Genomic DNA, 14,557 nt, shown 5'->3' on the forward strand with positions numbered 1-14,557 from the left:
CAAGGCTAGTTATGAGGTTGCTTGGTGGACGTGACGTCACCACTACCATACGTGATACTCGAGAATGGCAACTCATATCAAACTCGTTTTTTTTTTCAGGGACCTTGTGCTCTTGTATTATTTTAATTACACCCCCCCCCCATTGATTTTTATCGGAGGGCCTTTAAGTTTTGTGAAAATTTGACATAAGATCCTTTCAAATTCAAATATACAGATTTGGAGACGTTTTACACAGTACTGTTACACATACATGCGTTCTCTCCACACTTCCGTATTTAAAAAAGTTCTGAAATTATGAAAATAAGAAAATGAGAAGGTAACGGAGTTAAAGGTCTTGTACATAAATTATGCGATGGCAGATATGTATACTATTTGCCTCCTGTAAAACTCGAGAAGTTGCCCAAAATTAGCTGCCTTTATTTATAACATCGCCACCTATACAATGACATGTTTGAAAATGAATATAACCTCCGTGACTTTGCTAACAACTTAACATGCTAGATTGGGAAATTTAAGCTAACCTAATCATATTTCTTATGTTTAAATTAAGCATTTCAAACTCAATAGAGGAAATATACCACTCCATTTCTTTCCATAAGTTTTAACGACCTTGTACAAGTTTTGAAAATTTCAGCATCGATGCTATATTAACAGATGTCTCTACTGTCTTTAACTGCAGTGGGGCTATTAGCACAATGAATCAATTCATTCAGGGACATGGTTATTTTACGAGCTAGCAAACATAAATCATCAAAGCTTTACTTCCCTTCCTATAGAAGCAATATTACGGTTAATATGCATCAAATTACAATGTCCTCAATCAGGTATGTTATTAAAATTGCAGTATTTTATTTAACAACGCTTACAACCGAGGATGTTATTCAGAGTCAAAATTTAATGTAGGCCTATACGAAAGTCGGCCGACAAATTCTGCATGGACAAGGTTCTTTTACGTGTCGTAAATTTACGACACGGGAACTAAAGTTTTTCTTCCCTTCCTGAGGAAACCATAGACTTACAGTGCAATGTCCCTAAGATGACTGAGTGATCTAAACATTTGGCCGCAAGCAGTCTGAGTTCGAATCCCGGTCAGGCCTGTGATTTTTTTCCATGTCACTGGCGACAGACAAGGTCGCAACTGGAGATTTTCTCGATTATCTCCAGTTTCCCCACGTTATGTATCCTTCCTATCTCCATTCCATTATCATTCTATAGCCGGCTGGCGATACACAATAGGACTGCTAGGGAGGAGTGAGTAACTAACTACTCGAAACGTGGATAATCAGCGAACCTTAATGTAGTCAGCTGGTGTGGCTGGGAATATGCCTAGGTGGAGGGTACGAGCAATGTAGGCTATTTATTAGGTCGCAGAACTCGGTCGTAGTGACCCTCTCTAATAGTGAAGTTGCACAAAGTAGTACATGTATATACAAACATAAACTCTATTTCAAAGTAAAAGGTATTAAGGGGAGAGGACGGTATTTTTTAAAACTTTTTTCCTATTTCATGTAAAATATTAATTTTTTGTATGTAGAGAGCTCATACCTGTAGAAACTTAACCAAAAATAAATATTTTGAAAAAAATATATATATATATATTTGGGGGACCAGATTTGAAAAAAAATATATATACCCAATGCTGGATTTTACTAAAATCGATATATCTAAACCATTTTTAAAGGTAGATTCGTCCCGGTTTTTGCAATGTTCTTGCAAAAGCATGCTCTACAAACTGTCTGTAACAGAATTTTGATATTAGTCCCTACGTTTGTAAAATAAAAAATTAAAATTTAATAACACTCTTCTGAATTCCTTTCTTGCAAACAAACGGACGTAGTTTTAAAATGAAATCAATTAACAAAATTCTGTTACAGAGAAATGTTTCCTAATAGTCTCAAGAATGTGTTCTAAATTTCATGCATGTATCTTTAATAGTTCAGAAATTATATCCATTTTTGTCTGGCAATGTAGCAAAAAAGTGAAGTTACCGTAAACCGATAAAAGGGGGCGAGTGATTTAAAATCCATAGCGCAGGAAGTTTAAAAATGGCGTCTCAACATCCGATAAGGGCACAAATACCCACGAAATGTTATGCAATGCATTCCACACATATCAAAGAGTATTTTAAAGAAAAAAATTGTTTTTTGAAAATTCAATTTACCGTAAACAACAATAAAAGGGGTAGAGTGATTTAAAAATCCATAACGCAGGAACTTCAAAAATGGCGTCTCAGCATGTTAAGGGCACAAATACTCACAAAATATTATGCTATGCATTCCACACATATCACAGAGCATTTTAAAGAAAAAAAAAATATATTTTTGAAAATGTACTCATTTTTCACCAAAAAATACCATCCTCTCCCCTTAAGTGCATATGCACGATGAGATGTACGAAGTGGCTACAGGAGTTCATCCCACTTTAAAAACGAAGTTACTTCTAATCTACGCACACATATACGAGGTTTATAGTGAAATGTAACCAATTAATATCAATCTCATTACCAACCATACTTCCAGGAAGAGGAGGAGGCATGCAGGACACAAAGACATCGTGAACGAGGAAACGGACGGAATGCCGTGTTTTCTCGCCACAAAACAGCGCATCGTTAAAACGAAGTTGCCTGTAGCAGCGAATACAACTCCTCAATCCCATAAAACCAGTTCCTGCGTACCTGACTTGGGTTCAACAAGGTAAAAATGCAGCCTCTCCCGCCAAACCTCCCCTACTTGCCCGCCCACACGTGCTGATTTGTAGGTCAGGAAGAGATTCAGCTTTTCCTGAGTACCGCAGTTTCACGATCATTTTATTAATTTTCCTTGCTACAAATCCATTATGGAGCGGTATCAAATATGGCCGATAAAAGCTAACTACCTAATTTAGCTCTAACTATTGCGTAGCAAACCATACGCCAGAAACATCGTCCAAAATTATGGTAAAATAAACGAACCTATCGTAGTACATAGATCTCATCTAGTTGAAAGGATGATCTGCAAGAATTATGCTCTAAACATATTGTATGCAATATCATTTTCTCAAAATTCGTTCGAAATAATGGTTTAATGTAAACTAAGCATATTTTCTCCGTAAGTTTGCATTATATTCTGCTGATATCGATATGTATCCTATTCAATTATTAAGCTGGAATTAATATTAGAAACAATTGTGATATATATATATGTGTGTGTGTGTGTGTGTGTGTGTGTGTGTGTGTGTGTGTGTGTGTGTGTGTGTGTAAGGTATATGTATCTTTGGAAAGCAAAGTCGTCCTATGTGGTTGAGTGATTGCCACACTTATTGGTCCCACAGTTCGCGAGTGCAATATCCGTCAAGGGCAACATATTTCAAGAGGGAAGTAAAGGAATGGCTTGCTTCAGAAATAAAATAACAATCAGTGTTCGCATGTCGAAGTACAACTCTGACCTAAACAAAATAACTTTCCAGAAGTTATATGGCACGAGTTTTAAAAACCTCGAATGAACTGAAAACAATAAGTACAATATGCTCATACTCATTGCAGTCATTACTAACGAGTCATGAGATAACTTGAAGAAACAAGAATAGTAAACGGCAATGAAATAACGCATTTGCAAGCAAAATGATTACAATTTATTTATTCCATCCATAACCTTATTTGTGCACATTACAATACACTTTTTTATTTTTTTATACAGAAGACCCAACGATAAATTGACCGGTGTCGATTTCACGAACTAGCAGAATGCGTCATCCTCCTCCACGAATGCTTTAATCCCCTCAATGCCCCATACTCCATAATCGCCTACATTGTCTTGCATACGACAGTGGCGTAGTGCTGTATGTACCACTGGGCAATGTTGATATAATTCCTACCTCTAGATACCGAAGGATACCCCGATAGCCTAGTCGACAGAGGCATTTGCGCGATTGTGGAAATTATAGGTGGACAATAAAAGCGCCTTTAGAATATTGCTGACGACATTAATCAGTCAAATGTTGTACAATTCTCTCATATGCCACAAACGTACTGTCACGTAGGACACCTAGTTTCACTTCGTAACGGAGGGACGTGCACTTTTTTTAAAATTTAGTATTATACGAAAACGCAAATAATATAAGCAACATTAATATTTTCTCTAAAAGTCTTCATAATACTCTATCAATGATGCGTATAAATCAAAAATCGCTTTTATTAACAACATTTTATCTTTACGTTCTTGATAATCTTCCACGGTACAATTGCGTGTAAAATGTGTAACACCTCTTCATTTGACTACAGTCTTTCGTATACAAAATGTACATGTAAAAGTTTGTTCGCCTTTCCGTCGTAAGTGCGACAAGGCTACTCCAGAAATTTTGGAGTACCAAATTTATTTTTTATTTAACATTATACGTTATCTCAGGCACAGTCTTAAAATATATTGCATAAATGAGGACCTAACATTCTAAATTTGCTAAGTGCCAAAAACTACTTTATGAGATACTGATGAAAAACACACTGCGAAATGCATGTTTTTTGGCACACGAATGAGTCGCTTGTACGTGAACTACAACAAAGACAATTTAGTATGATATTCTCATACGGATGTTCTTCCTTTAGATTGAATAAAATTAAATTTGAAAAAAAACTGGCACTTAGCACATTTACAATGTTAGGTCTTCAATTGCAAAATCGCTTACATGCGGTGTACTGCAATGTCATGTCAATTGTCTTGCTTCCCGAGAGGATTCCTAATTCAGTACCCGCGATATTACATTTTAAATGGGTCGTGCCTGTGTGTACTAGAGCGCATTAAAATCACTATCAGACAGACTCGCCTCTGAGACTGATGTCTGGCATGGGAAACCTTAATTCAAGAAAACGTGGCATGGGGAGCTGCGTGTTCGATGTAATACTGAAGGCACAGTCGTTTTCAATACCAGTTCGGGGAACCACACCGACGTACTGACTTTGAAGTGAAATCTATACGCAAAACAACACGACTTACCCCTGTATCTGGAGCATGGGCATTGGGAGTTGATGGCTGCTGCGGTCGAGTTGGAAACGGAGGCTGCAAAGGAACAAAACAATATTTCAATACAAAATCACTACTATTGTAGAATAATTAGAAAGAGTAATTCTAAAGGGAAGTAATCCGCTTTATAGTTAAGAAAATATATACAAAAGACTATTAAAAACTGGGTCTCACTGGTCATGTAGCATAGCCACGGCTGAAGGCAACACAAATACAGTAAACAAGACAAGCACAGTCGTTCTGTAAAGGAGAAAAATGCCTACTTCCTATCTAAATTGGAAGCAAAAACCCCTGGATTTCTCTGTACAGCTGCTACACTTCAGCTACAGCGAAACAGTATTTGTATTCCTGGTGTTGTGGAAGAGAAGGCCTGATGGCCTTAACTACACCAGAATAAATAAATAAATAAATAACAGCGGGGAAGGATGATGATGATGATGGTGATATTATTATTATTATTATTATTATTATTATTATTATTATTATTATTATTATGCACATAGAGTTTCTATAGAAGACAATATTCACCTGGTTACGCTAGATTTATAAATGGAATGAAAGAAGTTTCAGTAACTGCAGGAGAAGAATAAAAAAAAAAAAAAACTGAGATTTAAAAATCATATCCCAACCCTTGTGTCACACAGGGATGTTCATTCTTTGCGCGCGACCATTTTTAAAGGAACTACAGCGGCATTTAAATCACATGTATGCTGTCCTTCAGGTTGCTCGTTGGAGTTAAGAGTGGCTTCTTCTCAAAATAACATTTCTTAAAAAGCAAAATGTTCCAAGTGCTTCAGTTTTCCTCCGACCTTCTTGAAAAAATACATGTATAATATGTAGGCCTATATTATATACATATTATGTTGTCCTATGGATATACAATATTCACCTGGTTATGCTAGATTTATAAATGGAATGAAACACGTTTTAGTAACTGCAAGGGAATAATAAAAACAAATTAAAAAATCGTACCCCAATTCTTGTGTCATACAGAGATGTTGATTTTCCGCGCGCGACCATTTTTAAAGAAACTACAGCGACATTTAAAATACATGTGCGCTGTTCTTTAGGTTGTTCGTGAAGTTACAGTGGCTTTTCTTCAAAATATCACTTCTTACAATGCAAAATGTTCCAAGTGCTTCAGTTTTTCTCCGACCTACATAGTATGTATATTATACACATATGTTGTACGTAAATTGTACTATACGTTACTCTCAAAAATATTTCGTATCAAAGTCTGAAAAAATTGCGAAATAATAACTAAACAATAGTTCATATCGTATATATTTCTAAGATAATGCGTAAAGTTGCATTTCACCTACTGTTATCAATGCGTAGAGTGAGCTTTTAAAATATTAGTGCGTAAAAAAAGTAATTACCTTACACAATGATATTCGTTTTACGCACTGTAAAAGAAAATATAATATTCAATGTACAAAATTCATTCCGCAAGTAATTAATGCATTACCTCGATCTTTCAACGCTTAAATATTATACCTAACACAAATAAGTAAGAAATTTAACATTCAATCTACATTTCAGCCCTTATTATTCTGAAGTTACATGTAATACTCATTGCAACAAGAGATAGCATTCCCCTTTTTCTAAGCGCTTCGTTGATTAAGACCGCTTTAGACCACCATGAAATCGTGGTGATGAATAAAACAGGCTGCCATTTTATGGATATTTATTTCTTAATGATTCCGAGTTTAGACGGCCATGACATCGTGATCTTATAACTTCTCCGACTTGAAATATTTAATGTAAATTTGTCCTATCGTAGAAAATCATTGTATGATACACATTCGTAAAGTTACATGAAACTTTAAAATGTACTTACCTCAAAACTTTGAATTTTGAGTTGTTTCCCTTTTGAACTGGCCTGTCGATATGTTAGATTAAATATGTTTCACATTGAGAACTAAAAAATTAGGACACCTGCGACTTTTTCAAAATTATTCAGGTTTTTTATTTGCAATAAATCTAAAACGATGTATCCAAATCACTTCAAATTTGGAAGGTGCCTTTCTTCTAACCATCCTAATCAACACTAAAATTATGGTAAATATTGATTAAAAAAGACATTTCAGCTCACAATCAGTAGCGTCCTCCTTAAAAATGCGCAAAGAATGTGACAAAATACAGTATGCCTTTCCATCTCGCTACTGTCAGAGCCATACAACTTCAAATTTTATAATACTAAATTTCTCCAATGATTTCTAGTATCCTATTACCACTAATATTTTCTTTGGCTTCATTTACTATAGTCGCTTTAACTTCTAGTTCATACCGTGACTTGGTTGTTTACTGTAGGGAATGCTTGTTGCTATTGTACTGTGTCTATTATTTCGCGGTAATTAGAGTCCAATCCGGCATTCTACTTAATTGAAAATTAATTACTTTCAGTCCAGCAAAACCACAGAAAAATCTCGACGAGAATGGTCCACACCGGAAGTCGAACCCGGTATCTCCCGAATGCAGACCTGCGCGTCACGGCTGTGCCATCTCACTCGGTTCTCACGAATCTTGTTTACTTCAACAGATGTAGCAACAGTTGCAATCGGCGACTTTGACTTTGGGTTGGCTTTTCAACGGCCAGACCCGAGACGGATCCTTGCACTTTAAAAGCTTCCACTGGCCTATTGTGTGCCCTATAGATTCGACGATTTTATCCACGATTTTATCCAAGTCCGACAGGTGGCTTTGGTAGAATTCGTGAATCCGATCCTAACAGATGCGCCATCTTGCCTCATCCCAAACTCAGACGAGTAGGTGCCTGGTAAGCCCTTCCTATATAAGCAACGGAAATACGTACTACTCCCAAGACTTCACCTCAGCCTATTTTTAACTACTACAGAAGATGAAATATGGGGAGGTGGAGATTGTTAGTGGAATGATAAAGTGAAACGAGAGTACTCCAAGAAAAAGTCCCCGCAAGGTCTGCCTTGTCCACCATAAATTCTATCAAGACCTGACGGGGATAAACTCCGGGCTACCTGGATGAAGAGAGAAATCAGTTTAGGGCCATTGTGTGGGAGATGTGGTAATGGTGTAGGCCAAAACGCCTTGTCATTATCATTACTTCTAGGCATCCACATTCAAGCGATTTCGACAATTTCATTAACATTTCAGTTTCTGAGAGAGTGAAGTAGGAAATTACAGGCTAAAGCCTTGTTCACAATAAACCGGGAACGGAAGAGACAACGAGAACGAGAACGGAAATAATGTTAAAATAAATGTATTTAAAAGTGAGCATTCACAGTAGTTAATTGTAAATGCTCACATTTAAATACATTTATTTTAACAATATTTCCATTTTCGTTCCTGGTTTATTGTGAACCAGCTTTAATACACGGACAACGATGTAAAAAATGAGTGTGATGAAGGTGACAACTTTCTCAGTACACGTTTTATGTGTTTCTTAACCACTGACTTCCTTTGACATGCTGCGAATTATATTACTATTGTAAGTTTATTTTCTTGAGATGACATTTAAAAGGTAACGAAATAACCCCAAAATTAGTGTATTTAGCATATATGTATATTTAGATATGTAATTAATTTAGCACAAATCTACACATTATATTTTAATCATTCCTGATACTCTCCTTCTGTTCACGTACTTAGGGAAATCACACTTTAAAAATTGATGTGCGTGATAAAATATCCACTAATCCACTAGGAAGAATCTTACCATCTTAGGCCTACTTAGCAGAGCTCTGCACGGGCTCAGCTCCCGGGCCGGGTTGATATTCACTTATGTTTGTCGGATTCGGGCCGAACTTATAGAAACGCAAATCTTTTTTTTTTCTTTTTTTTTTTTCGCGAATTATACAGAATGAATACTAAATGCCATCTTCGAATACCGGAATGTTATAGAGGATATTGTAGCGATGAAATTCGAGATAGGAACCGTCATTGTATGACGATTAGTTATGGAGATATTAGAAGCAATACCTAGAACTCAAATGGGGTCATAGTTACTTTTGATCCGTAGTGCGTATTAATTGAAGTAGACCTATGTCAGGAACACAACAACGATGTGATGAGCAGGCTTCGGTCCTGGGCACAGAAACGCATGAAGTTCAGAACGCACGGGCAATAGTGTTGTGTTGGTCGAGTGGACTGGGAGATGGAGCACAAAATATATTTCACCCTTTACAGATGCAGCATATACAGTACATTCCTAGTGTAGACAATAAATGTCTACCATTAAAGTATTAACGTGAGTTGTAACCTTCAATCAGGTCTCCCTACGCCGAAGCCTGTTACACGTACCGCAGCCAAGCAGCAATACACACAACGGTAATGCACATTACGGAACCACCTGTGCTGTTGTAGTCACCCCACACGGATCATGACGTCATTTATACTCCGTGTACTCTAAACCTCATACTGGTTACTCTGTGTCCCTAGGTCGAAGCCTGGTGATGAGTGCGACATGTACCTGTCCCTGAAATGGTCGGTCGCGATAGGAATTTCCATTATAAGAGAGAGATTTGGCCTGAACTTAAGTGGAAAGTTGGAGAAAAAATATACTGAATGAGAAATTGGTAGCCAGTGAAGATGTTCTGCTGTCCCCTCTTCACATCATGCTAGGCCTTATTAAACAATTTGTTAAGACCACGGACACATCTGGAAGAGGATTTATGTACCTTTCAAAAAGGTTTCCTCGTTTTTCTGCAGCAGAAATAAAAGAGGCCTGTTTGTGGGTCCCCAAATTAGAGAACTTCAGAAGGATTCAGATTTTGAACAATGCCTTGCACCAAAAGAAAGAAGAGCGTGGTCTTGTTTCAAGAATGTAACGCAAAATTTTCTGGGAAGTAAAAGAGCTAACAACTTCGAACAATTGGTTCAACAAATGATAAATGCATATAGAGAACTAGGATGTCACACGTTTTTAAAAGTGTATTTCCAAGATTCTCATCTACATCATTTTCCTGAGAGCTGCAGTGATGTCTCCGACGAATATGGTGAAAGGTTCCATAAAGATATAATATCCATGGAAAAGCGGTATGAAGGGAAATGGATGCCTGCGATGCTTCCCGACTACTGCTGGAACATTATTAGAGACTGCAAAATTGAACACAGGAGAAAAAGATAAGATTTTTAAATTCTTAGGGAAAAGTATATTTTGTTCATATTTTCTAACCTTAAATAAGTTTTTCCATATAATATAATTATTATATTAAGGCTTGTATTTATTTTTTGTTTTATAGTGCATAAAATGTTTGCAAATAATTTTGTAAGTGACTAAAATATTAATAGTTACATATTTTGCCTACATAAATACATAGCGTGGAAACGAAAATTATTTAAAAATGAAATTGCATATAACTTGAAAACTATGCGTGACACAGAGAAACTAATTACAGATTTGAATTCAGGAGGTAAATTTCCATGTTAATCAAGAATGTTATACCCAGAAAAATGAATTTAATTTTTTTATTATTTTTTTTTATTTATTTATTTATTTTTTTTTTTTGTAGAACAGTGTTATCTGTTTCGCGTTGTGAAGTAAGGTAAGCACGTGATGTTTACATTCCGTACTTCAAGCAGGCGCCGGCTGTCAAAACGTGCTCCCGTTGTCCGGCATTGAACTAAATCCTACCAAACTTGTGTACTCAATGCTTGGAATGACAAAGTGAAATTTGGAAGTGCGGGATGTTCGACGAAGGCATGTGAGAGTTACAGTCTGAGCTTAAACCCGTGCATACAGAAGCGTTTCCCACGGAAATAATACTTGCCCCATTAGACATTTGGAAAAAAACTGCAAGATAAAGTATTGGTTCGTATCTTATATATGCATGTTTTGTTGTGGTTTATTTACGCCCTGTTCTTCGAAGACGGCATTTAGACCCAACCTGTAAACTGGTTAAAAATAATACTAATAAGACATGCTCACGGCGGCGGGCATATTGTCCACTGGGCGCCCGGTGCAGGAGATGAGCGTGCGCAAGAAATTGTTGTAAATGTAAACAGACGGTGTCGCACACTCAGACCTATCGTAATCAAGCAGCAACGTCGCTGGCGACTTGTAACATGGATAGGTCTACTGATACAGTAGACTATTTAGTGTTTAGTATTTATTCAACCTGGTAGAGATAAGGGTATTACAACTACAATATCGAAAATACAATTAAAATTAAAATTACAATTAATATTAAATTTGCAATTACAATAAAATCAAAGTACTAAACATGCTAGATTAATAAAGACTGGTCAATTTATTGTGGAAGTAAAGAACAAAGAAATAATTAGTTACTGAAGTACAAATTTAACGTAGAGTAATTATATAGGGATGAAATTACTGGATATTGAAGTATTTTATGCTACAATAAGAGAGCTAGCTATTTACAAGGAGAACAGAACAAGTATCGACACTACATTTAAAGTGACTCTTTTTGTTAAAACTGGTGAAGGTACCAAACGCTTAGTATGCGGACAATCTGTTATAGGGGAAAAAATATAACGTTCAGCCACATTACAACCATGATCAAACACATAATTATAGCCTACTGTTGGATATGAGTGTGTGGAAGCAATAGAAAATTTAATGAGGTACTGTATTAAATAAGTTGTTTCAGGAAAGTACATTATTGTCCCTTTCTCGTTGTCAAACTTCCAAAACGATCCCGAGGTTCACTCAGCCTCCTATAAAAATTGAGCACCGGGTCTGTCCCGGGGGTAAAAGGCAGTCAAAGCGTGGTACCGACCACATAACCTCATTCTAGTGCCGAGGTCACAAAATATGGGGCTCTACCTCCATGCCTCCCAAATGCCTTCATGGCATGTAAAGGGGATTCCTTTATCTTTTTACAGTATTGTTCCAGATATTTCACTGCTTATTTCAAAACACAGAAAAAAAAGACGCAAGAAAATATACAAAGGAAAATCATAATGATAACATTTCGTTGTATAATAATAATAATAATAATAATAATAATAATAATAATAATAATAATAATAATAATAATAATAATAATCCGTGGTGCTACAGCCCGTGAAGGGCCTAGACCGACCAGCCGACTGCTGACCTCACGCCCACATGCCGAAGCAGAGGTGGAAAATCATCCAACCAGAATGGAGGTATCATATGGTTAGCATGATGATCCTCCCAGCCTTTATAGCTGGCTTTCGTAACCGAATTTCGCTACCTATCATAGCTCCCCAAGTGCATCATGATGCTGGGTGGGCACCGGTCCCATACACTGGCCGAAATGTCATGAGAAAATTTCTTCCCCCATGAGGACTCGAACCAGCGCGCATTCCGTAACGCGAGTCCTAGGCAGGATGCCTTAGACCACGATGCCACGGCGCGGGACCATTTCATGTATACATAATGTAAATATATTGTAAAACAACTCTCTAATTTGAAACGACAAATGGATAAAGCAAAACATTTTGTTGTGTTGATGTAAATATTGTGACAGCGACGTGAGATTCGAACTCACGACCAGCGTCCCGCGAGAGAGCATATCGCGCGGGCTTCACGGGGAAAGGGGAAAGGAGCCTACACGCGAGGGGAGGCTGCGCGCGCAGCTGCTACTTAACGCAGTGAATGTGGAACGACCTTCTCGACTATTCCAGAAGTCCGTCGAAGTGGAGATATCGAGATAATTCTCTACACACCTGTAGAAATTTCTCGCAACTATGATTTTGCTATAAAAGAAGAAGCGCCAGCGAACTAGAGCAGAGTTTCCAGTTTTCAGTTATTCAGTCAGTGAGAAAGCCAGAGCAAGCAAGCCAGCCGGAGTTCGACTCGAGTGTGCGTCCGCATCTGCGTCAGCATCCGAAGGCCTGAGTTCGAGTGCAGTGGACCGCAGTTGGAGGGACCTGAGTTCGAGTGCAGTGGACCGCAATTGGAGGGACCCGAGTTCGAGTACAGTGAACTGTCTCTGAAGGTCTGTGGTTCGAGATACCGTGAACTCGAGTGACTGAGATAGAAGAACTGTGAACTGAGAACTGGTAGTTCTGATTTGTAAATAGTGCTTTGTAAATATTAGTTAAGATTAACAGTTCATTGTTGTGCGTAATAGTCCAAGTAAATTGTCATTGTCGTCGGTGGAGTGCTATAACGAATACTGTGTTGAGTGAAGATCCAATTGTTGACAAGAGCGTTTAAGGTGAATTGTAGAAAGGAATTATTGTTGTGACGAATAAATTACATTGTTGTTACTAATAAAATTCACAATATATTATAAATACAACTGTCTAACAGTAGCGGCCGGTGATCAAAATCCTCGGTGAGGCCAGATGCTACTAGTTTAAGTGCCTCCGATAGGAAATGTTTGTTTATGATATCAATTATTATTGTTATTATATTATTAATATCATTATTACTGTATTATTATTATTATTATTATCATTATTATTACTATTATTAGTCTATTCTTATTACTATCAATGAAAAATAATAATTTCACTCACCAAATAAGCTGTTATGCTCTGAGTTTCAGTGATTGTTTCAGTGTGATGAAGCATCCCATATTATGTGTTGAAATTCCCCTTTCTTTCAAGAGAAGTTTATTTTGCATCACATTACCACATAACCATTTATGTTGTCCATACCAGGATGCAATAGAAACTCGCGTTTTAAGATTATGTGTCAGAAAAAATTATCATCGATGTCGTAGGTATCTCGGTAGTCTCTCTCTTTATTTAAAACTTTTCTTTTAGTATTATTTCTTCTCGAAAAAGGACACTCTAGCAATGAATTAACTGCACCAGCATTATTTCTCTCATTTGTTTCTGTTTATATTTTCCCGAAGAACATAACAACATTGGCCCAGATTCACTACTGTACTACGAAGTACAATAGTAGACACCCTCGCTTATGTCATAAACTGAGACATAACGGGAGAGAATCTCGAGTGGGTTTCTGCCTGCCAAAGAGCTGGAATTTTGTTATTTATGGCCTAGTTAGGAAGACAAGTCACCACTGCTATTCCCACCCCACTCTACCCTTGAGGCCGGCCCATGGATGGGAGGAGTGAAACCTGACCAGGCCAGCCGAATTGTGCCTCAACTACAACGTTTTAAGCGTAAACTCAAAGCCCGCGAAAGGACATGAAATGCATTAAGCCAAACCCGGCACGAACGATTCTGGCCTCAGGAACAAATTTTACTGCAAAACAGGTCTATATACATCAAAATTTTCAAATGCTTCTACAGCGATATATGCTTCATTCAAATAACTAATACATTATATAAAAACACAAAATTTGATTTCAGTTAAGCCAAGTGACTGAGGCCCGGCCTCACTTGCCTCAGTCAATCAGCCGCCACTGCTCTCTAATTTGAATACACATATTGAAATAAAGTGATAGAATATTCTTGTCAATCCCACTAGGGCACTGGTTCTTGACTTTTTGAGAGTCAAGAGCCCCTTTGAAAATCTGGTGAACGCTACGGACTCTCTCCCTAGAAAAATGTAAAACAAAAAGCGACAAACATTTTTAGATACGGATCTGCTTTTTAAGTTAAAATAATATAGTGAATATACATGTTAATTTTTATGTGACTTCCACGGACCCCCCTGAGGCTCATCCATGAATCCCCAA

At 37.2% G+C, this 14,557-nt stretch overlaps 1 protein-coding gene across 12 annotated transcripts in view; it reads right to left on the reverse strand.

Annotated features, from left to right (window-relative positions):
* Positions 1 to 14,557, reverse strand: part of osa (trithorax group protein osa) — a 742,554-nt gene that overhangs the window by 387,478 nt on the left and 340,519 nt on the right. For all 12 annotated transcript variants that reach the window (XM_069839840.1, XM_069839842.1, XM_069839841.1 and 9 more), the window contains one exon: positions 4,968 to 5,030. In XM_069839840.1, the coding sequence (XP_069695941.1) occupies positions 4,968 to 5,030 (63 nt within the window). The remainder of the gene's footprint in view (positions 1 to 4,967; positions 5,031 to 14,557) is intronic.

The sequence above is a fragment of the Periplaneta americana genome, chromosome 11 (genome assembly GCF_040183065.1).
Source record: "Periplaneta americana isolate PAMFEO1 chromosome 11, P.americana_PAMFEO1_priV1, whole genome shotgun sequence".
NCBI lineage: Eukaryota > Metazoa > Arthropoda > Insecta > Blattodea > Blattidae > Periplaneta > Periplaneta americana.